General features: G+C 42.7%; 1 protein-coding gene across 1 annotated transcript in view; it reads left to right on the top strand.

Annotated features, from left to right (window-relative positions):
* Positions 1-380: 380 nt before the first annotated feature.
* Positions 381-25187, top strand: part of tshr (thyroid stimulating hormone receptor) — an 86010-nt gene continuing 61203 nt past the window's right edge. Inside the window, exon 1 of the mRNA XM_087989468.1 lies at positions 381-768. Within this exon, the coding sequence (XP_087845594.1) occupies positions 602-768 (167 nt within the window). The 5' untranslated portion in view covers positions 381-601. The remainder of the gene's footprint in view (positions 769-25187) is intronic.

Genomic DNA, 25187 nt, shown 5'->3' with positions numbered 1-25187 from the left:
ATGACCTTTGGGGAAGGAAATCTTCCACCTTTCCCCAGTCTGGCCAACAATGGAGACCTGAAGCAATGTTGGTTTATTCTTAACTGCTCTCTGGGCAGTTGGGGATAGCTAATACACGTTGGCCTGGGCAATAATATCCACATTCCGTGAATGAATAAGATTAGAATCAGTTTATTCAGAGGTTGGATGGCTGTAACTTTTCTATGATTTGAAAACAGGCTGTTGGTTTCCTTATGAAAAGCAAACATGCTTTATCATAAACTCAGTCTTGTGCTCTTTAAGTTTTAACTGGGTTTTTATTTTGAAAAAAAAATTGACTTACTTCTTGTAATGGTCGATGGGAGATGACCTGTCTGTCAGTGTGCAGGCTCTGGAACACACTCTCTCAGTGCTCGCCTTGCTGCGTGAAACTGAGAGAGTCTGCCCCGTGTAAAAGCTCCTGGCGCTGAGAGGCAGAGAAAACCACCTCTGGGGGCAATTGGGGATTCGCAGCTACTCAGTTTGAAGAGGGGAAACTTTAAAGCGAGAGAGTGCGGAAAGAGAAAGGAAGCCACAGCCGTGCACAAACCAAAACTAAAATCGAGTGGCATTGATCAGGAGGATGAAAGTGCAGGATCTGCCAGTGTTGGTGATTACAACTGTCTCCCTGCGACTGAGCGCCGCCGATCGCTGCCCCAGTGTGTGCGAATGCTCAGGGTGGAATATTTTCCAGATAACCTGCAAATTCATCGATCACATCCCGTCCTTTCCCCTGAACACCGAGAAGATGTGAGTACCTTGCTGTCCCTTTTTGAAACAACCTTTTTTTTTGATCCGCAGAGAGTTAATGTGACCGACCTTTCCCCAGTCTGTTCCCCTCCACCCCTCCCCAGAGTTTACCTGCAGCTTGGGAATTGACTGGACAGGAACAATGTGTGTGTGTGTGTGTGAGAGAGAGAGTTTGATGGATGCATTGTCGGTAAAACGGCTGGATTGCCCATTAACCCCATTTCTGCACTAACCGCCTGCCCCACACTGTTTCTGCACTGGAGTGGCGCCTGGTTTGGATGCACAAGGGGAGAGGCAGTCTGAGAGGATGGATATTGAAGCATCCATAGGAACACAGGAGCACTTTGTAAACTTTGTCTTCAAACCACTCTGTGTAGCTGCGGGGGTTGGGGTAAGGTGTTCGCACACCGGTGAGCTCAGGGATTCCTTGCATTAACCATTTCCTCTCCACAGATGCTGCTGGGCCTTTTCCAGCGATTTCTGTTTTTGTTTCTGATTTCTGGCAGTTCTTTCGGTTTTTAAAATATAATTTCAACAGAAACAAACTCAGAAATTGCTGGAGAAACTCAGCTGGTCTGGCAGCATCTGTGGACAGAAAGCAGAGTTAACCCTTCGGGTCCAGTCACACTTATTCAGTTCTTCAGAGTTGAGTTTCTCCTGCAATTTCTGGGGTTTTTTTTTCTGTTTTCCAGCATCCTCTGTTTATTTTCTAATTTTAACTTTCTCAACCATGTTCTCAAAACCTTCAGCATTGCATTGACTGAGAGTTGGAGCGCAGGCTGCCTGTTGAGAACGGAAGAATTATGAGCCATTTGACCCATGAAGTCTGCTCTGCCATTCAATAAGATCACGGCTGATCTTTTCTTGGACCAAGCTCCACTTACCCACCTTCTCACCATTACCCTTAATTCCTTTACTATCCTTGCCTGAAAAATGCTCAACTGTGGGGTGGCATGGTGGCTCAGTGGTTAGCACTGCTGCTTCACAGCACCAAGGTCCCAGGTTCAATTCTGCCCTCGGGCAACTGTCTGTGTGGAGTTTGCACATTCTCTCCGTGTCTGTGTGGGTTTCCTCCCACAGTCCAAAGATATGCAGGTCAGGTGAATTGGCCTTGCTAAATTGCCCATAGGTTAGGTCTGTTAGTCAGAGGGTGGTGGGTTACTCTTCGGAGGGTCAGTGTGGACTTGTTGGGCAGAAGGACCTGTTTCCACACTGTAGGGAATCTAATAAAAATAAAATCCAATGAGGTAGCCTCAACTGCTTCACTGGGCACGGAATTTCACAATTCTTTGGGTAAAGAAGTTCCTCCTTCAACAACAGCTTTCTCCCAGGATTCCGAATAAAATAGCAGCCAGGCATGTACCAAAGCAGACAAGCTTGTCTACTTTGGATTCCAGCACCTGCAGTTTTCTAGGCAGAAGGCTTGGATATATTTTTGTCAAAATTAATTGGAGGATGTGGATGTCACTGTCTGGGCCTGCATTAATTGCCTATTCCTCCTGGAGAAGGTGCTTTCTTCAACCAGTGCAGTCCATACGCTATAGATTGACCCTGCAATGTCCTGAGGGAGGGAATTCCAGGAAACCCAGCGACAGTGAAGGAATGGCAATATATTTTCACGTCAGGATGGCGAGTGGCTTGGAAGGAACTTGCAGGTGATAGTTTTCCCAAGTATCTTGTAAGGAACCTCAACGTCCTTCCTGAACTAGAATTGGACACAATACTCTAGTTGCGGTCTAACCAAAACTTAATACAGGTTCAGCACAACATCTCTGTTTTTGTACTGGCTTCTCCATTTGCTAGGTACAAGATTCCAGTGCTTTGCTATTATTGTCTCCCAGATCCCCCTGTACTTGTATCCTATTTAGGACCATGCCATTAAATCAAAATATTCCCACCCTCTCTTCTTTGTATTAAATTCCATCTGCACTTGACTGCCCGTCAATTTGCGTCTTGTTGCAATTAATTGGTCTTGTTCTAGTTTACCATTCTTCCAAGTTTAATATTATCAGATAATTTTGAAATATTACTTTGTACTCAGTATCGAAATCATTTTTACATCTCAATAATCAGTGCTCCTACACTGTCCCTTGAGGAACACCACGACTTACCATGCTTCAGTTTGAAAAATCAGCATAATCCACAATGCACTTCCTTGATATCCATCTGAGATAATGTTCATGGCATTCCCTTCAGCAAAAAAATTCAATTAGATTAGTCATAGAGTCATACAGCATAGAAACAGACCCCTCAGTCCAACTTGTCCACGCCGACCATGTTCCCAAAGCAAACTAGTCCCACCTGCTTGTGCTTGGCCCATATCCATCCAAATCTTTCCTATACAATAACTTATTCAAATGTCCTTTATCATTGTACCTGTACCTGCATCCACCACTTCTTCTGGCAATTCATTCCAGACACGAATCACTCTCTGTGTAAAAAAAATGTTGCCCCTCATGTCCTTTACGAATCTTTCTCCTCTCCTCTTAAAAATATGCCCTCTCGTTTTGAGTTCCCCCACCTTAGGGAAAAGACCTTTGCTATTCACCTTATCTATGTCCCTCATGATTTTATAAATCTCTATAAGATCACCACTCAACTTCCTAAGCTGTAGTGAAAAAAGTCCCAACCTATCCAACTTATTTTTATAACTCTCTCACTCCATACCCGGCAACATCCTGGGAAATATTTTCTGGGCCCTCTCTAGTTTAATGATATCCTTCCAATAACAGGGTGACTAGAACTGCACACAGTTCTCAAGAAGTGGCTTCACCAATGTCCTGTCCAACCTTCACATGACACCCCAATTCCTGTAGTCAAAAGGTCTGAGCAATAAAGGTAAGTATGCTAAATGTCTTCTTAACCACCCTCTCTACATGTGACACAAACGTAAATGAATTATGTGCCTGAACTCCTAGGCCTCTCTGTTCTACATCACTACCCAAGTCAAACACAAAATAAAAACAGGAATAGCTGGCGAAACTCAGCAGGTCTGGCAGCATCTGTGGAGAGAAAGCGGAGTTAACATCACTGGACTTGAAACATTAAATGCTTTCTTTCCACAGATGCTGTCAGACCTGCTGAGTTTCTCCAGCAATTTCTGTTTTTGTTAAGCTCTTCAGCATTCGCAATGCTTTGTTTAATTTTAGTCAACCACGATCTGCCTTTCTCAAATCTGTTCTGGCCTACCTTGATGAACTCAAACCTCTCTGATTAACTGTTGATGCCTTTAACCTCGATTAGTATTTCTCAAACTTTAACCCACAACCTATGCTTAAATTGACTGGGCTGCAATGTTCCCTTCCATTGGAGGTCCTTGCACAGCGGCAGTTTCTGGAAGCCATCATCGATAGGCCAAACAATGTGTGTTGAACTTTCCAGCAGCCGCATAGCGTGGAGGGAATGTTTCAGGGTAGTAGTTTATTTCTAGATCATGGGTGACTTGTTTGCCAGGTTACAATTCTCTCCATCCCTGTACTGGGAAAGATTGGGAGATTATTACAAACCCTTTTACTATTTCCATCTCATTTCTTTCAGCAGCCTTGGATGCAAGCCATCCAGACTCTGAACTTAGCTCGTCTTTCTAGTATTCCGTCTATGTTCATTACTTATGCCCCTTTTACAAATATTTTGTCAGCATTCTCTTCCTTTGTAAAGCTACTTATTAACTATCCTAGCCTTTCCCTGTGCCCCTAAGTTTCTATCACTCTCCTTAATCCAAATAGGACCCCTCCCACCTCTTGTTATTTGGATGGGTTTGCACCATTTGGAGATTATGTTTTATGTTAACCATTTTGTTCCATGTCATTCTGTTCTCACAATCTCTCTTTTCAAATCACATTTTCCTCTCAACTTTTGACATTTGACCTGGTTCTCGAATTCAATGAGAATTAAAATCCCCCAGTAACATCACTCTATTGCTCTTGCCCATCCCTCTGACATGCCTGAAGACTTGCTCTTGTATCTCTCTTGCTATTTGGAGGTCTATAGAATGCCCCCAGGAATGTGATCATTCCATTTTGACTTTTCAAACCTAACTAAATGGATTCTGCCATTGAGTCATAGGAGATGTACAGCACAGAAACAACCCCTTCGGTCCAACTCGTTCATGCTGACTAGATATCCTAAACTAATCTAGTCCCATTTGCCAGCACTTGGCCCATATCCCTCTGAACCCTTCCTATTTATATACCCATCCAGATGCCTTTTAAATATTGCAATTGTACCAGCCTCCACCACTTCCTGTCCTTGCCCCTTAAAGGACATCCTCACGTTCCAGTGCTAATCAGGATTGTAGCTACACTCTTTTTCCTCCTTACTGTATTTCATGAACACATTATACCATTGAATGTGAATACCCAGTACTGTACTCATTCATTTTAAGCCAAGTGCCTGGTGTTGTTGCTACACCATATTCACAGAGAGCTACCTTTGTTTGCAACTCACTAACCTTTCCCACTACACTTTGTGCATTTCAGAGCCTAGAGCTGCCATAGAATCATAGAATAGTGCAGAAAGAGGACATTCAACCCATCATGAATGTACCAGCTCCCAAAAGAATTACCTAACTAATTCCGTTCTCCCGACCTACCTTCGTAGCTCTCTAAATTCATCACTGTCAAATATATATAAAGCTCCCGTTTCAAACCTCCTATGGAATCCACCTTCCAGGCAGCGCATTCCAAACCCGAACAATTCTCTGAGTGAAGAAGTTTCTCCTCACTCTCTTACTGACAATCTTGAAATTATGGCCACGCCTTACTAACATACCAACTAGTGGAAATCGAATATTCTCCTTAGTTCTGTTCTCAATATGGTCACGTCTTAATCTGCCCTGCTCCAAGAAGGGTACCCCCAATTTTGTGTCACATAGTCATTCAGCACAGAAACTGACCCTTTGGCCCAACTCATCCATGCTGACCAAGTTTCCTAAACTGAACTAGTCCCATTTGCCTGCACTCGGCCCATATCCCTCTAAACCTTACCTATGCATGTACCTGTCCAAATGTCTTTTAGATGTCGTAATTGTACCCATTATACCACTTCCTCTGGCAGCTCATTCCATACATGCACCACCCTCTATGTGAAAAAGTTGCCCCTGTGGTGGCTTTTAAATCTTTCTCCTCGCAACTTATACCTATGTCTTCTAGTTTTGGACTCCCTTTCAAATGGGAAAAGACTTTGACTATCTACCTTACCTATGCCCCTTAAGAAAAATAGGGTTGTAATAGCAGGGGATTTTAGCTTTGCAAATGTAGACTGGAACTGCCATACTGTAAAGGGCTTGAAAAGTGTTTTCAAGAAAACTTTCTCAATCATTATGTTGATGGCCCTAACAGAGAAGGGGCAAAACTCAACCTCCTCTTGGGAAATAAATCCCTCATTTCTGGTGTCATTCCAGTAAATCTCCTTTACACACTCTCATAGGGTTTTAACATCCTTCCTTAAATAAGGTGCCCAGAACTGGACACAGTACTCTAATTTTGAGAAGATTTGTAGCTCAGGTTGAGGTTCTGGATGTAGGTTTGCTCGCTGTGCTGGAAGGTTCATTTCCAGACGTTTTGTCACCCTACTAGGTAACATCTTCAGTGGGTCTCCGGGTGAAGCACCGTTGATGATTTCTTGTGGTGATGTCCTTTTCCCAGGGGGTGGTAGATGGGGTCTAACTCGACGTGTTTGTTGATCCCATCTACCAACCCCTGAGAAAAAGAACAGGAAATGACATCACCACAGGAAAAGTCATCCCCATCCCAAAGAAACCCAAACATATAAATAGAAAGCAGGAATCATCAACAGTGCTTCGCCCAGAGGACAACTAAAGATGTTACCTAGTAGAGTGACGAAATGTCTGAAATGAACCTCCCAGCTCAGTGAGCAAACCTACATCCACAGTACTCAAATGTGGTCTGACCAATGATTTGTATTTATGAGTTTGCATTTCTCATAGTCATTCTCAGTCTCTTCTAATCTAATATTCATTTTCAAGTACAAACTTATACTCTCACTCTATACATTTGTTTGTCTTTTCTATTACTGTAAGCTGGTGCCCATTGGCCTGCCTATTTATTCTACAGGACCTCAATCACACATGTGAACCCCCGTGCAAGGATATTGGTTCCAGTCCCTTTGAGGATTAACCCACCTCTCCTGAATAGATGACTCTTATCAGTCCCAATGCCCTGAGAAGCTGAAGCCTTCTCTTCTGCACGAAGTCTCAAGGCAATCATTGATCTGCCCTATCTTCCTGTTTCTCACTGTTGGTGTACCACATTGGTAGCAATCATTTTCAGGATCCTACATTTAACTTCATGTCGTGCTGCTGTAACGTAGGAAGCAAGAGTATCAATCTGTGCATGGCAAGATCCCACAAGCAGCAAAGTGAAATGACCAGATCACTTGTATTAGTATCAGTGCTTCTTTTAGATTTCCAGCATTTGTGGTATATTGCCATTTTATTGGTTGAGAGATAAATTAGAGCCAACACTGAGGGCAAGCTACCCTGCTTTCCTTCATTGTGGTTATGTAGCATGGTCGCTCAGTAGTTAGGACTGCTGCCTCACAGTGCCAGAGACCTGGGTTCGATTCCACTCTCAGTCAACTGTGTGGAGTTTGCACATTCTTCCTGTGTCTGTGAGGGGTTCCTTCCAAAGTCCAAAAATGCACAGCTTAGGTGGATTGGCTGTGCTAAATTGCCCATGGTGTGCAGGCTAGGTGGGTTAGCCATGGGAAAAGTAGGTTAGGGGGGATGGATCTGGGTGAGATGCTCTTCAGAGGGTCAGTGTGGACCAAATGGCTTGTTTCCACACTGTAGGGGTTCTTTGTGGGGTTTTATGCCCACCTGAACGGGCAAGTGGGGACTCACTCTTACATCATTTCTTACAAATAACCAACAAAGAAGGACTCCCTCAGTTCTGCAGTCAAGTGTCAGCTGGGAATATGTCCTTCAACCTTTGGAAAGAGATTAAGAATCTACAGCCACCTGATCCACACTAAAACCTCAAGTCAGCCTCTAAGACATCACTGATGGGAAGCTGAGCTGTTAAGTACATTTGTATTCTTTGCTCTGTTTACCCATACCCGTGCTGCCTTAGAGCATGCCACTACTAAAGATGTCTCTATAACTACAGATCACTGGGGAGTGCTCATGATTCTTATCTAAAGTGAACATTTGAACTTAGCAATGATTGTTAACATCCCGAAGCACTTTGCAGTCCACTGGATTAATTTCAAAGTGTACTCACAGCTGTAATGTAGACAAACAGGACAGTCAAATTTCGATCAGCATGTTTCACAATTAACAGATCAATAGCTAGTTACTTTGATGTTTATACCCCAAAGACGGAATCTAAAACCAATGCATTCAGTTCACTCAACTTAGATATTGCACCACGTCAGTAAATCAACATTTGAAATATATGCCAAAATGGGAAAAGCATTTTAAATCAATTCTGTAAAAAAAAGCATTTTACAGCCACTGAAGGACTTTTGCAATGTACTCATTACTGTATTGGGCTGTAGGAAATGTAACAGACAATTTATAATCACTAGTCAACAACTTACAATAACCAATGGCCAGATAAGCTTCTTCAGTGACATTGATTGAGGAATAAATATTGACCTGGACATGGGGCACTTTCCCAGTTCTCTTTCAGAATAGCATCAGAGGATTTTTTAATTTCCTTCGGAAGAGAACCTTGATTTCTGCAAAAAGCTCTGTGTCACTTGAGACTATGGGTCCCCCAAAGTGATCTTTAAACTCATAATGTTTGCAGAGAGTAGACAATGATATTTATAAAAATAATAACAAAGGTATTTTATTCAGGAAACAAATCTACAGCCTAAGACTAAATTGCATTGTGATTAACATAGGAAAATGTATGTACAGTGTAAGTAATCACATGGAAAACATATAACTATCATAAATAAAAAAAACATACAAATTCAGCAGACAACAGAAATGTTGAATGAAATGGTAAAAGAAGTGTAAAATTGTATTAAAATTATATTAATACTATAAATAATATACCATTCTTACTTTAAAATGCAATATTTAATTTGCTCAATCACAGAGTCATAGAGTCATTAGAGCTATACAGCACAGAAACAGACCATCCATGCCGACCAGATATCCCAACCCAATCTAGTCCCACCTACCAGCACCCGGCCCATATCCCTCCAAACCCATCCTATTGATATACCCATCCAAATGCCTTTTAAATGTTGCAATTGTACCAGCCTCCACCACTTCCTCTGGCAGCCCATTCCATAGACGCACCACCCTGTGCATGAAAAAGTTGCCCCTTAGGTCTCTTTTATATCTTTCCCCTCTCACCCTAAACCTATACCCTCTAGTTCTGGACTCCCCGACCCCAAGGAAAAGACTTTGTCTATTTACCCTATCCATGCCCCTCATAATTTTGTAAACCTCAGCCTCCGATGTTCCAGGGAAAACAGCCCCAGCCTGTTCAGCCTCTCCCTATAGCTCAAATCCTCCACTCTGGCAACATCCTTGTAAATATTTTCTGAACCCTTTCAAGTTTCACAACATCCTTCTGATAGGAAGGAGACCAGAATTGTATGCAATATTCCAAAAGTGGCCTAACTAATGACCTGTACAGTCGCAACATGACCTCCCAACTCCTGTACTCAATACTCTGACCAATAACGGAAAGAATACCAAACGCCTTCTTCACTATCCTATCTACCTGCGACTCCACTTTCAAAGAGCTATGAACCTGCACTCCAAGATCTATTTGTTCAGCAACACTCCCTAGGACCTTACCATTAAGTGTATCAGTCCTGCTAAGATTTGCTTTCCCAAAATGCAGCACCTCCCATTTATCTAAATTAAACTCCATCTGCCACTGCTCAGCCCATTGGGCTCATCTGATCAAGATCCTGTTATAATCTGAGGTAACCTTCTTCACTGTCCACTATACCTCCAATTTTAGTGTCATCTGCAAACTTACTAACTATCTCTTATGCTCACATCCTTGTGGCAATCCTTGTGGCCCTCCACTGGTCGCAGGCCTCCGATCTGAAAAACAACCCTCCACCATCACCTTTGAGCCAGTTCTGTATCTAAACAGCTCATTCTCCCTGTATTCCATGGGATCTAACCTTGCTAACCAGTCTTCCATGTGGGTTTCTCTGACTCGGCCAGTATGTACTATCCATCTCCATTTGCCCTTGAGAAGGTGGTGGTGAGCTGCCTTCTTGAACCACTGCAGTCCATGTGCTATAGGTAGAGCCACAATGCTATTAGGGAGGGAATTCCAGGAATTAGGTTCTGCTACACTGGAGGAATGGCGATATATTTCCAAGTCAAAGTCGTGAGTGGCTTGGAGGGAACTTGCAGGTGGTGGTGTTTCCATGTATCTGCTGCCCTTTCCTTCTAGATGGTAATGTATGTGGGTTTGGAAGGTGTTGTCTGAGGATCTTTGGTGGATTTCTGAAGTGTAAATATAAACCTAAGAATTGTGGATGCTGTAAATCAGAAACAAAAAAAAGAAATTTCTGGAAAAGCTCAGCAGGTCTGGTAGCATCTATGGAGAGAAATCAGAGTTAATGTTTCCGGTCGAATGACCCTTCCTCAAAATCTTCCTTTAAAGTGCATCTTGTACACACTGCTGCTGCGTCCTGGTGGAGGGGGTGGATGTTTGTGGATGCGGTGCTAATCAAGCGGGCTGCTTTGTCCTGGATGGTGTCAAGCTTCTTGAGATTTGTTGGAGATGCCCCCACCCAGAACAGTGGAGAGTATTCCATCACACTCCTGACTTGTGCCTTGAAGATAGTGGACAGGCTTTGGGGAGCCAGGAGGTGAGTTACTCGCAGGATTCCTAGCCTCCAATCTGCTTTGTAGCCACTATTTTTGTATGGCTAGTCCAATTCAGTTCCTAATCAATGGTCAGCCCCAGGATGTTGATAGTGGGGGAGTCAGCGATGATAATGCTATCAATGACAAAGCATAATAGTTATATTCTCTCTTGTTGGAGATGGTTGTTGCCTTGCGCATGTATGACGTGAATGCCACTTATCACTTCTCAATCCATACCTAGATATTCTCCAGGTCTTGCTGTATTTGAAGATTGACTGCTTCAGTATCTCAGGAATTGCAAATGCTGCTGAACATTGTGCAATAATCAGCAATAATCAGACTTTATGATGGGGGGGGGGGGTCATTGATGAAACAGCTGAAGATGATTGGGCCTAGGACACTACCCTGAGGAACTGCTGTTGAGATGTCCTGGAGCTGAAATGACTGACTACAAGCAACCACAACCAACTTTCTATGTGCCAGGTATGACTCCAACCACTGGAGAGTATGCCCCCGATACCCATTGCTTCCAGTTTTCCTCAGACTCCTTGATGCCACACTTGGTCGAATGTGGCCTTGATGTCTCTCACCTCACCTCTGAAACTCAATGCTTTAATCCATGTTTGAACTGAGGCTGTAGTGCGGTCAGGAGCTGAGTGGCTCTGACGGAACCCAGACTTGGCATCACCGAGCAGGTTATTGCTGAGCAGGTGATGCTTGATAGGATTGTTGATGACCCCTTCTATCACTTTACTGGTAATTGGCCAGTTTGTATTCGTCCTATTTTTTGTATTTGGACATATCTGGGCAATTTTCCACATTGTTGGGTAGATGCCAGTGTTGTAAGTGCACTGGAAAGCTATTGCCAGAATGTTGTCAGGACCCATAGCCTTTAGATTGTCCATTGGCTCCAGCCATATATTTGATATCGTGTGGACTGACTCAAATTGGTGGAAGGCTGGTATCTGTGATGCTGGGGACAACTGGAGGAGGCTGAGATGGATCATCCACTCGGTACTTCTTGTTGAAGATTGTTGCAAATGCATCAGCCTTATCTTTTGCACTGACATGCTGGGCTCCCCCATCATTGACAATGGGGATATTTGTGGAGCCTTTTTTTCTGGTGAGTTATTTAATTCCATTGCTATTCACAACTAGATGTGGAAGGATTGCACAGCTTAGAGTGATCTGTTGGTTGTGGGATCACTTAGCTCTGTCTATCACTTGCTGCTTATGCTGTTTGGCATGGAAGTAGTCCTGTTTGGTCACTTCACCAGGTTGACACCACTTTGTGTTTGGGTATACACTGGTGCTCTTCCTGACAAGCGCTCCATTGAATCAGAGCTGATCCCTGGCTTGATAGTAGTAGTTGCGTAGGGAATGTGCTGTGAGATCTGAAGAACAGTTATATTTACTCAAAACATTCAGTTTGTTTCTCTCTCAAGTGATGTTGCGAACCCGATAAAGATTCCCAGCATTTTCTGTATTTATTTCAGACTTGCGGCATCTGTAGGGTTTTGCTTTTAAAACAGCCCTCTTTGGTGCATCTGATAATTCAGCTTGAGTGGACTTGCAGATGTGTTAATCGCCATCTTGTCGTTGGAAGTAGTACTTTGGCATGGATAGCGAATTGGCTAACGGGCAGGAAACAGTGAGTGGGGAGAAGGCGTTCTTTTTCAGGCTGGCAACCTGTGACCAGTGGGGATCCACGGGGATCAGTGCTGGAACGACAACTGTTTACAGTATATATTAATGTGAAGGAAGTCAATGTATTGTAGCCACATTTGGAAATGACACAAAAATAGGTGGTAAGGCAGGTGTTAAGAGGGATGCAGACAGACATTGATAGGTTAAATGAATGGGACAAAATTCAGCAAATGGAGTACAATGTGAGAAAATGTGAAGTTGTTCATTTTGGAAGGCAGAAAAAAAAGAAAAAAAATTACTCAAACAGCGAAAAACTGCAGAAAGCTACAACACAAATGGATTTAGGGGTACTTGTGCAAGAAACACAGAAAGCTAGCTCAGGTGCAGCAGGTAATCAGGAAGGAGAGTGGAATGCTGGCCCTTATTTCAAGTGGACATGGAGTATAAGAGTAGGGCCATCTTGCTGCAACTGTGCAAGGTGCAGCTGAGACCATATCTAGTGTACTGCGAGCAGTTTTGATCCCCTTATTGATTCATTGGTGGCGGTTCAATTAAGCTTCACTAGGATGATCTCACTAGGATGCGGAAAGTTTATCCAATGAGAAAAGATGATAGAGGTTGGAGCTCTACTCATTGGTGTTCAGAAGAGTGGGAGGCGATGCCGGTGAAAAATATTAGATTTTTAAGGGGTTTGCCAGGGTAGATGCTGAGAGGATGTTCCCCTCATGGGAGAGCCTAGCGCCAGAGTGCATTGTCTCAGAATGAAGGGGTGCCATTTTAAGACTGAGAGGAGGAGGAATTTCTTCTCTCAGAAAGTGTGAATTTTTGGAACTCCTTGCCACAGATAGCTGTGGTTAGAGACAAAAAAACTGCAAATGTTGGAATCCAAGGTAGACAAGCACGAGGCTGGAAGAACACATCAAGCCAGGCAGCACCAGGAGGTGGAGAAGTCCCCGTGTCAGGACCAGTCCTGAAGAAGGGTTACACCCGAAATGTTCACTTCTCCACCTCCAGATGCTGCCTGGCTTGCTGTGTTCTTCCAACCTCCTGCTTGCCTACAGAGAGCTGTGGGGGCAGAATCCTTCTGCAAATTTAAGGTTGAGATAGGTAGATTCATGCTCACCAAGGGAATCAAAGGTTATGGGGAAAGGAGAGGAGCAGACTATTTGTATTCCTATTTCTTCTGGTTTTGGGTTTGAAGTCAACATTGCTCACCTTCAGAGAGGTCAGCAACTTGAAATACTAACTCTTTCTCTTCTCAGCTGCTGCCTGACCTGTATTTTCTATTTTCATTTCAGATTGCCAGAATCTGCAGCATTTTGCTTTTGTCTTGATATTCGTGCAAGGATTGCCAATGTGGTTAATAATGGCCCAAAGCCTGGAGCTAGTATGATATTGTACACTGGAAATTACTCACATAACCTGTAGGCAGTGGCTCAAAAATTCTGCTGCTTTCCGAAAAAATGGAAACATGTGTTATTTATTTTGGCACGCGTGTAAATGAAGTTTGCTTGCGAAGTGACTGCCAAAATATTCAAATAATGCTGTTACTTCAATGGCAAAACTTTCTGCTGATGATCAGGATATTATTTATATTAATATTCTTTTACTCTTTAACTCTTTTACTCTTTTGGAAAATTTCAAATTACCACAAATATCTATACGGTAGGAGAAACATGGTCCACAGGAGAAAACATTTTTATACAGTGAGTTGTTGTGATAGGAAATGCACTTTTCAAAAATTAAAAAAGATTCAATCAGATTGTCTGTTGCCAACATGAGCTGTCATTCATGGTGTATAACTTGACCATCTGTACATGTGCAGCTTCCTGTGCCTGCTCACATGACTTTTGTAATGCATACATTAGTATTTGTGCAGTGAGCCGAAGATACCCTATTGATCCCCAGAGAGCTTGTACAACCAAAACAGAATTTGCTGGAAAAGCTCAGCAGGTCTGGCAACACCTGTGGAGACAAATCAGGAAACGGGTCGAGTGACCCTCCTTCAGAATTTTTGATGCCGCACAATCTGTGTGTCTCTGTTAACCATGTTTGATCCATAAATGTCACCTGTACTTCCTATGTCTCCCCATCCCTTTTCCTGCTCCCGTACTCTGGAAAAATGACAGCTTCTCAATAAATCAGGTCTCACATTCCAAAGCAGTTCCTTTTTGTGTTGCTACACTTTTCATGGAGAGTGTTTGTGAGGTTTTGTTCCTTGTCTCACAACGTAAAGAACTTGAATTGTTCTCGTAGGTCATTTAAGGTAAATTATCACAGTAATCTGGAGTAAAGTCCTGCCTTGACTTCAGGATGAAGTTGTTTTCATTTGTAGTTATAGTGATTACAGCTAGCTGTTGAATTGTGAGCTCCAGATTATGAACTGTTTTGCTCAATATATATTCTGATTTTGCACATATATGTTAGGTGCTCTGCATAGTAGTACCATTGACTTCAAATGTAATCAGATTCAGTAATAACTTTCTGGATAAATACTTGAAGAGGAAATAAATCATTGGAACTAATTGCCAAAAGTAATTGGATAACTCTTACAAAGAGTCGCCCAGGCCTGAGGAACTGAATGGCCACTTTCTGAGCAGTATGATTCTATGACTGAGCTTGTGTATTTGAAGTTATATCAGCTCATCCTGATCCAGTTGACGTCTACCCTTGAACCACTTCACCCGAATTCAACATTTGAACCATCATTTCCAATGCGTGATCCTGAGAAGAATGATCAGCGCTCCCTTTTTTCAAACTGATAAAGCTCCATTGTCAAGTTATGGACCTCAGCCCAAAGATACTCTTTCAAGAAATTCTCATCAAAGTTACCCGAGGATGCATTGACTTTTTTAACACCTGGTTCCAGCATCATTTCTGCATACTTCAGATTGCAGGAAGTGTGAAGCTGATAGGCAATGTATCTGACTCGCAAATGCCCTTTGAAATAGCCCAGTGCGCCACTCAATTCAAATACTATGGGGCATAAGTTTTAAAGAGAGAAAGGGGAAGTTTAAAGGAGATGTGCAAGAAATGCTTTTACACAGAGGGTGGTAGGTGCCTGGAATATGCTGCCAGGTGAGGTGGTAGAGGCAGATATGAAAGCAAAGCTGAAGAATTATTTAGACAGACACATGAACGTTTGGAGAATAGAGGGATATGGACCATGTGCAGGCAGATGGGAAATTAGAATAGCATTATGGTTGGCACAGACATGATGGGCTGAAGGGTCTGTTCCTGTGCTGTCCTGTTCTATGTTCAAAAAAAGTTGAGGTGATCCCTAGCTTCCAGAGAAAAGCCAAATGTGAAATGAGCAGAGGTCAGGAAATTAGAGTCACAGCCTCTCATTAAGTCATTAATTGTACTCAAGGCTGAGACAAACAGAGTTTTAGTCAGGAAGGGAATCAAGGGTTATGGGGATTTTGAGGAGTTGACGATTATCAGATCTGCCATGATCTTCTGGAATGGCAGAGCAGACTCGATGGGCTGAATGCTTAAAATGTGTTGCTGGAAAAGCGCAGCGGCCGCGTGGTTAATGGTGCCCGAGCGCTTCCGGAGGCCGATCATTCCTGAAGAAGGCTTATGCCCGAAACGTCGATTCTCCTTCTCCTTTGATGCTGCCTGACCTGCTGCGCTTTTCCAGCAACACATTTTTAAGCTCTGATCTCCAGCATCTGCAGTCCTCACTTTCTCCCCCTCAATGGGCTGAATGGCCTATTTCTGTTCCTATGTCTTATAGTCAAAATGAAATTGTTTGAATAGGTGAAGCCTGGGAAAGCATGCATTTGTTCATAAATGACCCTTATAGGCTGACAAAGAATTGCACCTGTGAAGAGATGAAGGCAGATTTGGTTCATGGATCAATTCATGGTTTTGTCAGTCCTTGCACAAGACAGAGAAAGTCATGGAATTATAGAGACATACAGCACAGAAACAGGCCCTTCAGTCCAACTCAAACACGCCAACCAAATGTCCTTAACTAATCTAGTCCCATTTGCCAGCACTTAGCCCATACCCATCTAAACCCTTCCTATTCATATATCCATCCATATGTCTTTTAAATGTTGTATTTGTACCAGCCTCCACCACTTCCTCTGGCAGCTCATTCCATATACACGCCACCCTCTGTGTGAAGAAGCTGCCCCATAGGTCCCTTTTATATCTTTCCCCTCTCATCTTAATCCTATGCCCTCTAGTTCTGGGCTTCTCAACCTCAGGGAAAAGACCTTGTCTATTTACCTTATCCATGCCCCTAATGATTTTATAAACCTCTATAAGGTCACCCCTCAGCCTTCGATATTCCAGGGAAAACAGCCCCCGTCTGTTCACCTCTCCCTGTAGCTCAAATCCTGCAACCCTGGCAACATCCTTGTAAATCTTTCCTAACTCTTTCAAGTTTCACAACATCTTTCCGACAGGAGGGAGACCAAGGTGACACATTTGAAAAAGCAGTACAAACCATGAGGCAAGTGGTTCTTTAGGCATCATTTGAGGGGAAACTGACACAATGTGAAATAAAAATCAAGCAGGATCACTCTGTTCAAGGAGAATGCGCGTGAAAATTGTTGCTCATCAAAAGCGATAATATTGCACTGTTTTATAAAGTATCACCTAATGGGAAAAATGTCCAGGAGGGGGAGCACAGTGCAATAACTGGAGAAGACTAGGTCTGAGATTAGATTACATTACATTACAGCGTGGAAACAGGCCCTTCGGCCCAACAAGTCCACACCGACCCGCCAAAGCGAAACCCACCCATACCCCTACATTTACCCCTTACCTAATACTACGGGCAATTTAGCATGGCCAATTCACCTGACCTGCACATCTTTGGACTGTGGGAGGAAACCGGAGCACCAGGAGGAAACCCACGCAGACACGGGGAGAACGTGCAAACTCCACACAGTCGCCTGAGGTCGGTGCATAACATCCTATCATTTTCAGATGACAACAACTGGAAGAGAAAACAAATTTGAAAACACATGGAAAATTCTCCCTTGACCTGAACTGCAGATTCCTTTTTGCCTGGAAATAGAAAGTAGAATCATACATGATAGAAAAGGCCCTTCAGCCCGTCAAGTCTGAATAAAATAGAATAGCAATTTATTGTCACATGTACTTCACAAACAAAATACAGTGAAAAGCTTTTAAAGTTACCATACCTGTATTAAAGACAGATGTTATATATAACAAGAAAAGAGTAAAAATGTAGAATAGGGTTCATCTTAGTTCGGGGAAAGTCGATAAAGACAACAAATGCTGGAATACCCAGATGCTGCTCCTGAATGATCCATATCGATGAGACCTTCACGCCAGGACAAGGCTGCCAAATTGGAAGACCACCACGCCAGGCAGAGACTGCCCCTCCGAGATGAGGCCAACAGGAGACCGCCAGACCAAGGCCACTGAGCCAGGCTGAGACCACTGAGCCAGGCCAAGATCACCAAACCAAGTGGAGATCGGCCCTCCAGACAGAGACCGTCCCTCCAGTTTGAGGCCATCACAACTGGAGATCGCCAGACCGAGACCACCACGCTAGACCGAGACCACCAAGCAAGGCCGAGACCACCACACCAAGCTGGAAGCCTCCTCTTCGCTGGGCCCAGTCCGGGAGAAGACACCTTCCATCAAAGAACATTAGAAATAGGAACAGGAGTAGGCCATCTGGCCTGAAGTTAAAAAAGATCAGATAATAAATGGAAACATTAAGAAAAAGTAAAACATCTGTACCACTAAAGCGACATGACAGCTACATTAGTCCCAGTTTCCTGCAGGCAGCTGGTAGCCTTGAATGTTATGACACTTCAAGTACTCATCCAAGTGCTTTTTACAGATTGTGAGGATTCAGCCTCAACTACCCTCCCAGGCAGTGCATTCCAGATTCCAATATCCACTGGGTGAAGAATCTTTCCTCAAAGCCCCTCTAAACTTCCTGCCTTTCATCTTAAAATTATGCCACCTTGTTATTGACGAAGGGGAACAATTGCTTTTTAGTCACTCTGTCCATGCACCTCATTTCTTATACACCTGTAACAGATTCCACCCTCAACCTACTCTAAAGAAAACAGCCTTTCTTCATCACTGAAATGCTCCAAGTCAGGCAGCATCCTGGTGAATTTCCTCTGCACCCCCTACAGTGCGATCACATCCTTCCTACAGTGCACGGACCAGAACTGCACACCATTCTCCAGCCGTGACCTAACCTAAGTTCTGAACAGCTCCAACATAATCTCCCTGCTCTTATAATGTGTGCCTTGACTGATAAAGGCAAAATACTTTTCCAGTACTCTCTAGAACTTCCCATGAAATCCGTCCTCTTTATATAAGCTCAGTTTGTGTATCTTGCTTTGCAATTTAACATTTTAAGACCAGGTAAGAGAGCAAAAACAGTAAACAGTGGATAACTTGCTGTTATAAAGGACTTTGCAATTTATAGTCATGAAGTGTGGACACTGTGTCAAATAGATGGCACGTCAGACTAGAGGCAACAGAAGAGGAAAATCGTAATGTTAGGAATGAGGGTTAAGAGAAAGTAGTAGTGGATAGAGAAAAGAAAACCTAAGCATTCACCAAAAATCTAGACAAGGTAATGGCGACACGGTGGCACAGTGGTTAGCACTGCTGCCTCACAGCACCAGAGACCTGGGTTCAATTCCTGCCTCAGGCGACTGACTGTGTGGAGTTTGCACATTCGCCCTGTGTCTGCGTGTGTTTCCTCCAGGTGCTCTGGTTTCCTCCCACAGTCCAAAAATGTGCAGGTTAGGTAAATCGGCCATGGGAAATTGCCCGTAGTGTGAGTTGAAGGGGTAAATGTAGGGGATTGGGTTTGGGTGAGTTGCGCTTTGATGGGTCGGTGTGGACTTGTTGGGCCGAAGGGGCTGTTTCCACACTTTATGTAATCTAAAAAAAAACTATAACAGAAAGGCAAAAGTAGTCTCACTCTGAATACGCATAACATTCATAATAAAGTGAATGAATTGATAGGGCACATTTAGGTAAATAAATATGATCTGATAGTTATTACAGAGATATGGCTGCAGGGTGACAAGGTTTAGGTCCTGAATATTGAGGAATATATTACGTTCAAGAAGAACAGGTAAAGGTGGAGGGGTTAGCACTGTTTATAAAGGTAGCACTATTTTACAATAGTTAGAGATGAGTTTGGTTCAGGAGATTAGAATGTGGAATCAGTTTAGGTGGAGATGAGAGACAGCAGGAGAAAGAAGTCATTAGTGACAGTGATATTCAGGACCGCTAACAGTAATCACAACATGGGACAAAATATACAAGATGAAATATTGTGTAAATAAATCCGAAAGAACTGCAGATGTTGGAAATCAGAAACAAAAACAGAAATTGCTAGAAAAGTTCACCAGGTCTGGCAGTATCTGTGGAGGGAAATCAGAGTTAATGTTTCGGGTCAAGTGACCTTCCTCAGGACTGATGGTAGCTAGGAAATAGTTGGTTTTGAAGTTGGACAGACAAAGGAGTGGTTACTGATCAGCTTGGGGAATGAATAGCTACTAATGTAGACAATTAGTGGCTAACAATGGATTGTGTGTAATAGCAGACTATGTGATAACAAGGCCTGGTGTGTGGGGGTTGGGGTAAGGAGATGGGAGAAAGTGCCTCAAGCCGTAAATTATTGGGTGTCTGTGATAAAGGGGCAGCAGAAGTCATTGGTGACTTTAATCTACACATAAAACTGGAAATGTCGGACTGGGTAATAGTAGTTTGGTTTAGTTAGCGATTTTTGAGAAGATTTGTAGCTCAGATTGATGATAAGCTGGAAGGCTTGTTTTCAGACGCTTCGTCACCATACTAGGTAACATCATCAGTGAGAGTCTCCAGTGAAGCGCTGATGGTATGTCCTGCCTCTCTATTTATAGGTCTTGCTTTCTTCAGGTGGGTGATGTCATTTACAGTTCTTTTATTCCAAGGGAAGGTAGATAGGATCTAAATCGGTGTTTATTGATGGAGTTCTGGTTAGAATGCCGTGCCTCTAAGAATTCTCGTGCATGTCTCTGTTTTGTCTGTCCTAGGATGTGTGAGTTGTCCTTCTTTATCTGTATGTATAGAAACTAGTGAGAGAGGTTCATGTCTCATGGTGGCTAGCTAGTGTTTGTACATCCTGGTGGCAAGTTTCCTGCTAGTTTGTCTGATGTAATGTTTTTTACATTTCTTGCATGGTATCTTGTAAATGACGTTAGATTTGCTGGTAGTATCTAATGGATCCTTTAGGTTCATTACTCGTTGTTTAAGTGTGTTGGTAGGTTTGTGGGCTACCATGATGCCAAGGGGTCTGAGTAGTCTGGAAGTCATTTCTGATATGTCTGATGTACGGTAATGTGGCTATAGTTTTTGGTTGTGCTTTGTCTGCTTGTTTGGGTTTGTTTCTGAGGAATTGGCGGATTGTGTTTATTGGGTACCCGTTTTTCTTGAAAACGTTGTATAGATATTTTTCTTTTGCTTTTTGTCGTTCTTGGGTGCTGCAGTGTGATGTAGCTCATTGAAATAATATCTTGTTTCAGCTCCGTTTGGGGGTGTTGGGATGATTGCTTCTGAAGTTAAGTATTTGGTCTGTGTTTGTTGTTTTTCTGTAGACGCTAGTTTGAGGCTCTCCATTAACTGTACATTCAACTGTCACGTCTAGGAATGAGAGTCTGTTGTCGTTCGCCTTCTCTTTTGTGAATTTGATGCCTGCCAGGATATTATTGATGGTGTTGTGTTTTTCATCTAATTTATTCTGTTTTGTGATAACAAAGCTGTCATCCACGTAGCGGACCCAAAGTTTCGGTCGGATAGATGGGAGGGCAGCTTGTTCAAGTCTCTGCATTACTGCTTCCCCAATGAGCTCTGATATTGGTGATCCCATAGGTGTTCTGTTGACTTGTTTGTAGGCTCTGTTGTTGAATGTGAAGTGGGTTTAGTATTCCATAGAATTCCTTTGAGCAGCATATTTGGAACAAAACAGAAACCAAGTTACATTAGACTTGGTATTGTTTCATGTGACAGGATGAATTAATTACCATAGAGTAAAGGCAGCCCCAGATGTCAACCACAATATGATTGAGTTTTGTATTCAGTTTGAAAGGGAGAAGATTATGACTAAGGCTCATATTTTAACCATAAATAAGTGTAATTATGGGGACATGAAATTTAAGCTAGCTGAAGTATCTGGGATACTAGGCTTGGAGGCGGATCAACAGAGACATGAGAGCAGATAAAAATTTAAGAATATTTCTAAATATTCAGTGTATGTATATTCCCACTAAGGAAATAAATTCTGAAGGGAGGACCTACCAACCAGAGATAACAAAGAAGTTGGGGAAAGCATTAAACTTATGGCAGAAAAAACATATAAATACACAAAGATGAGGTTCAGGCCAGAATATAAAGAATGGCAGAGAATGACTAACAGGTTAATCTGGAGGAAGAAATCTGGTAATGAGAGAAAGCAAGCTAGAAATGTAACAGAAAGCAAGTGTTTCTGCACGTATTTAGGAAAGAGAAGAGGAAGTAACTTAGTGTTGTCCTTTGAAGAGTGAGGATGGGGAGTTAAAAGTAATAAAGAAGAAATGGCAGATGTAATGAACAAATATTTGCTTCTGTCTTCACTATGGAGGATGCAAAAATCATTCCAGGAATAGCTGTAAATCAAGAGGTGAAAGAGAGAGAGGGATGTGGTGGACTTACAATCACCATGGAAGTGATACTGCACAAATTGATGGAGCTGCAGGTTGGCAAGTGGCCTTCATCCTAGCGTCATGAAAGGTAGTGTGACGTTAGGTGCGTTGGTATTAATTTTCCAAATTGCTGGTGAATCAGGAAAAGTTCTATCAGACTGGGAAGTAACAAATGTAACCTTTGTATTCATGAAGGGAAGGCAGGGGAAGTGGGACGGAAAACCAAAACTATAGGCCAGTTCGCTTTACGTTTGTGACTGAGAAGATTTTAGAATCAATCATTAAACAGCTTTTGCTGGGCACTTAGAAATATTCAAGGTCATTGGGAAACGTCAGCATGGTTAAAGACATCATGTTAAGCCAATGTATCCAAGTTCTTTGAAGGAGTAATGTGTATTGTGGATAAAGGGGAGCCCATTGACAGTTTCATGAAAACCCTACAGTGTGAAAGCAGGCCATTCGGCCCTTCGAGTCAACACTGTCATTGGGAAATTGTTGGTGTCCATTATCAAACATCAGAGTCAGCATGGTTTAATGAAGGGTAAATCATTTGGGTTTGACTAATTTGCCCGAGTTCTTTGAAGATTTAGTATTCAAAATGGTTCAAGAGGGTCCTGTAAATGTAGAATATCTGGACTTGCAGAAGGCATTTAACAAGGTGCCCCACAAAAAGGTAATATATAAGACAAGATCATATGGAGTTGGGGTGATTTATTAACTTGGATAGAGGATTGGCTAACCAACAGAAAACAGAGTGGGGTGACACAGGGTTGAATCCTCTGGCCCCGACTATTTATAACCTATGTTGAGACTTGGATTTGGGAATAGAAAGTATTATAGCCAGTGACACTAAAATGGTGGAAAAGTAAGCCACAATGAAGCAATAAAAGAATTACAAATGGATAAGGAAATTTAGGTGAATGAACAAAATTTGACAGATGGACTTGAACATGGATAAGTTTGAGATTAACCATTTTGATAGGAAGAATAAAAAGCAGTGTATTATCAAGATGGAGCAAAACATTAGTGCAGAGGGATCTGGGTAAACTAGGGCAGGAATTGGAGAAAGTGAGTCTGCAGGTACAACACGTAATAAGGAAAGCAAATAGAACATTTGCATTTATTGCTAAAGGAATAGAGTATAAAAGTAGGGAAGTGTTGTTGAAGCAAGGCATTGGCGAGACCATACCTCGGGTACTGCATGCAGTTTTGGTCCCTTTACTTGAGAAAGGATGCAACTTCATTGGAAGCAGTTAGAGAAGGTTCCAGAGACAAAATGTTTGTCTTATGAGAAGAGATTGAGCAGTTCAAAGCTGGACTCATTAGAATGGGAAGGAGATCTAATTGAGAAGATTTAATTGAGGTATATAAGATGCTAAAGGGGATTCACAAAGTAGAGAGGATGTTTCTCCTTGTGGGGCAATCTAGAAGACAGGGTCATAGATTTAGGATAAGGACTAGCAGATTTAAAACAGGGATGAGGAGGAATTACTTCTCTCAAGTCGTCATGAATCTGTGCAATTCACTGTCCCAGAGTGTGGTAGATTCCGGGACATTGAGGAAATTTAAGGAGAAAGTCAGGTTTTTAATGAGTTGAAGGATTATGGGGAACAGGCAGGAAAGTGGAGTTAAGGCTGAGATGAGATCAGCCATGATTGTATTTCGTGGCAGAACAGGCGTGAGGCACCATTAACCTACTCCTGCTCCTGGTTTTGATTAGATTCCTTACAGTGTGGAAACAGGCCCTTCAGCCCAACAAGTCCACACCGACCCTCTGAAGAGTAACCCACCTGGACCCATTTCCCTCTGACTAATGCACCTAACACTATGGGCAATTTAGGATGGCTAATTCACCTGACCTGCACATCTTTGGGCTGTGGTAGGAAATCAGAGGACCCAGAGGAAACCCACACAGACATGGGGAGAATCTGCAAACTCCACACAGACAGTCGCCCGAGGCTGGAATCAAATCTGGGTACTTGGCGCTGTGAGGCAGCAGTGCTAACCACTGATCCACCATGCCACCCCATGGTTCTTATGTTCTGAAATAACACATTGAAGCCTGTCCACAACAAGTTCACCTATCTCAGAGATTGTAAATGACTGCAGTTGCAAGGTTGAGACAAAGAGTTCACTGTTAACATTCGGTGTCTTTGCTCTGAGGGAAGGCTGTACTTTCCTCAGGCTAAAAGACATCTGAAGACAGAAGGTCTTCATGGAAATGGATGGGTGTGGAGAGGGGGAAGGACAGAGTGCCAGTGCTTTGCACAAGGAAACTATTGTCAACATGCAGCACTCAGTTGTAACAGAGCAGCGCTGTTCCATAAATTATTAGTCAAAGGCTCTTTTGCACAATTTGAAAATTCAGGCAAGCACTTATTCTCTACTGACACCAGGCAAGGTGGAGTTGATGAAAGAGATTCTCAGAGATCATTGCTGCATGACTTCGGTTTAAGATGCTATATATACACAACCCTTTTCAAGTAGCTACCTCTGCCTACAACATCCAGCCCTGAGTTCTAACACCAACTATTTCCTTCAACATGGATTTGTACAGAACAGAAAGGCATGTGTGCGACTATAAACAATAATGTATGGTTTGAACTTGCATCTACATAGCGACTCACTCAACCTCAGAAAATGCAGTGGTGGTCAGCATGATGGTCAACAGGCCTCAGTCAAGTCAATCGAGATAACCCTCAGTCAGAGGGCCCTGGCATAGTCAGTAAAGGTCAGCCACTGATACCAGCCTGAGGCATGGATATGGTCAGTCAGTGCTTGGGGTGATCAGAGGGATCACATTCTCTACATAAAGAATGACGAGTTAACTCTATATTTTAGTAGTGGACTAAAACATTAAGGACATTTAAATGGTCATTGGATAAACATATGGATGAGAACGGAGTAGTGTAGGATAGATGGGCTTTAGATTGGTTTCATGGGTCGGCACAACATCGAGGGCCGAAGGGCCTGTACTGCGCTGCACTGTTTTATGTTCTATATAATCCACCGAACTCTCCTCTTTAACCATTTCCTTCTTTACTTTGAAATCTAAACTTCTAATCATCCTCTTTATAAACAATAGCTTGTATTTATGTAGCACCATTGATGTGGTAAAACATCCGAGGCACTTTGTTGTGATATGGTCAAACAAAATCTGACACTGAGCCACATAAGGAGATGTGATCAACGGTCTGGGCAAGGAGATAAATTTTGGATAAAGAGGGAAAAATAAATTTCATGTTCGACAACTGAGGCAGGTTTTCTTT

The sequence above is a fragment of the Chiloscyllium plagiosum genome, unplaced genomic scaffold, assembly GCF_037043375.1.
Source record: "Chiloscyllium plagiosum isolate Xiang-an unplaced genomic scaffold, Cpla_swu_hap1 HiC_scaffold_8, whole genome shotgun sequence".
Taxonomy (NCBI): Eukaryota; Metazoa; Chordata; class Chondrichthyes; order Orectolobiformes; family Hemiscylliidae; genus Chiloscyllium; species Chiloscyllium plagiosum.
The sequence above is the reverse complement of the archived record's forward strand: the minus strand, read 5'-3'. Positions and strand labels throughout refer to the sequence as shown.